The 2,862-nt window shown below is 35.3% G+C and overlaps 1 protein-coding gene across 1 annotated transcript; it reads right to left on the reverse strand.

Annotated features, from left to right (window-relative positions):
- Positions 1–810: 810 nt before the first annotated feature.
- LOC130935997 (pathogenesis-related genes transcriptional activator PTI6-like) lies at positions 811–2,548 on the reverse strand. Its single transcript, XM_057865961.1, has one exon. It carries the CDS (start codon positions 1,978–1,980, stop codon positions 1,132–1,134), a length of 849 nt encoding a protein of 282 aa, XP_057721944.1. The 5' UTR covers positions 1,981–2,548; the 3' UTR covers positions 811–1,131.
- Positions 2,549–2,862: the final 314 nt, after the last annotated feature.

Here is a 2,862-nt window from a genome sequence, read left to right on the forward strand (position 1 = left end):
TAAGGATATAAAACATTAAGTAATCTCCCTCATTTTTCATGTACTAGTTTGTATTTTAAGAAAAATCAAAAGTCTGTGCATGTCACTTACAAAAATAACTTCAACAAATAAATAGATACCACAAATAATCACTCAAAAGACTTAAACAAAACAACAATAATAATAAAAAGTTATATTCTTTTAAATGACACTTTTGCATTTTGCAAACAACTTATCATTTAATTTGAATTTTTGAAAAAAAAATAGATAATTATTTTAAAATTTTATTTAAAAAATTCGCTAAACCTTTTTTTCATTTTTAACGAATTTTTCTGTCATTTAAAAAGAATCAATTGACATAATAAAATTAATAAATTTTAATAATATTTTTTAATAATACTTGAAATTTTCAAATTGAAATCTAATATCTAAAGCCTCTTTAAAAAAATTTTATATCTAATTTCTTTACAAAATATTTAATATTTAATTATTTTATTATATTTTTAAATATTTCAAAAATTTATCTTTCGTATATTTTGAAATTATTCAAATTAATTGGTCGTTTACCTAAGAAAAATTATTGATGATGTTACAGAATTAGCATCTGAATTAAAAAGGGAACAAGAATATCTCTTAAACATTTCACACATATCTTTGTTGGAATAATAATAATAATAATATTAGGCCAAAAAACAAATGTTAAAAGGTACCCTCCAAGTACCTATAGAATCCCATGAGAAGAATCTTGATACAAGCATCTTATAAATAGAAAGAAAAAAAAAAGGCAATATTCAAATATCATATAACTTTGTCCCTTACCAGCTTGGATCATGCATGTAACATAATAATATATGCCAAAATTAATAGTAACAATTATATAATTTTTTACACTAGAATTCTTACTCAAACTATATATATCTTTCATTGTCCCTTACTCACTCACTTGATTACATATTTTTCTTTTCCTTCTATCCACTTAACTCATTTTCCTTTACACAATAATAATTAAATTAATTACAAATTAACATTAGGACAAAAATAGTTTCTTCTTCTAGTCATCCATTGCTCTGCGAGGGGCAGTTTCGGAATTCCAACAAGCACAAGTATAACGCGATAGAAACCACAATCCCTTCAAAAAGACGAAAAAGCCCCCTATTCAGGCCACGTCAGGAAATCTTCCGGGTCTAACTCGCCGAACTCTTCCTTCCCAAACCGCTGAGTCAATACCGAGTTAACGCCCATCAAACTTAACGGCACGTCAATGTCAAAACCGAAAGCATCCACATCGCCGTAACGGAGACCCTCAAACGGCGTCGTCTCGCAACCACCAACAACGCCGTCATCGTAAGCAAGGACCGAAGTCGGAGAGGCAAAACCCTCTCTGCTCCCAGAAACCGCCACAAAACCCTCACCGGAAACCACCGCAAAACTCTCGCCGGAAACTTCCGAATCGCCACGAGGAAAGTTAATAGCTGCGCCGGGACCCTTGAACTTAACTGCCGCGGCGTCGTATACAGCGGCAGCCTCCTCCGCCGTGTCAAAAGTGCCCAACCAAACCCGTTTTCTTCGGTTCGGGTCACGAATCTCTGCCGTCCACCGCCCCCACGGTCTCTGACGAACGCCACGGAACCTTCCAGAGCCAGAAATGGTGCGTTTTATTTTCCTCTTGAACCGATTCCGGTCAACATGGTTTTGACCCGAACCGATTGAAGGAGAAGAAGGTGATGAAGATGCGGTTGGAGAAGAAGAATGCGAAGAGTGAAGCCGAGGGGTCATTATGTGAGTGATAATTTCCCTTTTTACCCTCGGTGATGCGTTTTGCTCCTCTGCTTCATCGTTGGAAGATTCTGAGTCGGTGGCGTCGGGATCGGTGAGTATGATTCGAAGGAGCTTCTTCGATCGAAGCCTTTTTGCTGTTTTGCATGGTGGGTCGCCTTCAAAATCGAAGCTTGAGCTTCTTATTGCGAGATTCTGAAGCTTCAGGGTGGAGTGTGCGGACATGAGAGTGAGAGAGAGTAAAAAAATAAGAAGAAATGGTTTTAAGCTTTTCTTTGTGAAGGTTGTAGAAATGAAAAGAAATAAATTGAAGATGTTTTAGTAGTTGTGTTGTTTGGGAGCATGAAGAAGTGGAAAGAAGAAATGATTTTTGGTGTTGATGGAGAAGAAAAAGAAGGGGAAAGAGGAGAGAGAAAACAAAAAAAAAAACAATCTTGGTATTTTGTATAATCTCAACACACCACCACCCTTGTGAGGGGTGGTTTAGTGAGAGAAAAAGAGGTGAGGTTGGAAGCTTGTGATCAGAATTGGCGGGAAGGTAGAGGTGGTAGTTTAGTAATTAGCAGTTAGGAGTGTGGAGTGAAGGGAAGAGAAGGAAAAGAGAAAGGGAAATGAAGAGAAGAAATGAATGGAAAGAAAGAGAAGAGTAAGGTCAGAAAAGTAGAGAGGAGAGGGTATTTATGGTAGCAGGAGGGGGGTGTGTTCTCATTGGAGGAGAGAGAAAAAAGGAGGGAAAATGGGTGAGTGATGGAGGGAAAAGAGAGTGATCTCATGAGTGATGACTCACTACTACTACTACCACTAATCTACCCCAGTATTGTCTTACTGTGTAATTAAAAAGATAGGGGAAAAAAGGAGAGAAATATGAATATCCTAATATAGTGGGTTGGTTTATTAGTTTAATGGATGACCCTTCTTAAAGGTCTCCTAATTAAATTGTAGATATTTGAATACTTCATCTTTCATTTTTTTTTATATTGTATTTATGGTCTCTTTTGATTTATTTAAAAAAAAACTAAAAAGGGAAATACAAATATTTTTTTCAATATATCATTAAAAATAAAAGTACTATATACACATCAAAATTAATCATTAATTCAATCATTA

This window comes from Arachis stenosperma, chromosome 1, assembly GCF_014773155.1.
Source record: "Arachis stenosperma cultivar V10309 chromosome 1, arast.V10309.gnm1.PFL2, whole genome shotgun sequence".
NCBI classification, from domain to species: Eukaryota; Viridiplantae; Streptophyta; class Magnoliopsida; order Fabales; family Fabaceae; genus Arachis; species Arachis stenosperma.

Bases quoted from the DNA above. Each gene is read 5' to 3' on its own strand.
- LOC130935997 (XM_057865961.1), bottom strand. From the start codon at position 1,980: ATGTCCGCACACTCCACCCTGAAGCTTCAGAATCTCGCAATAAGAAGC.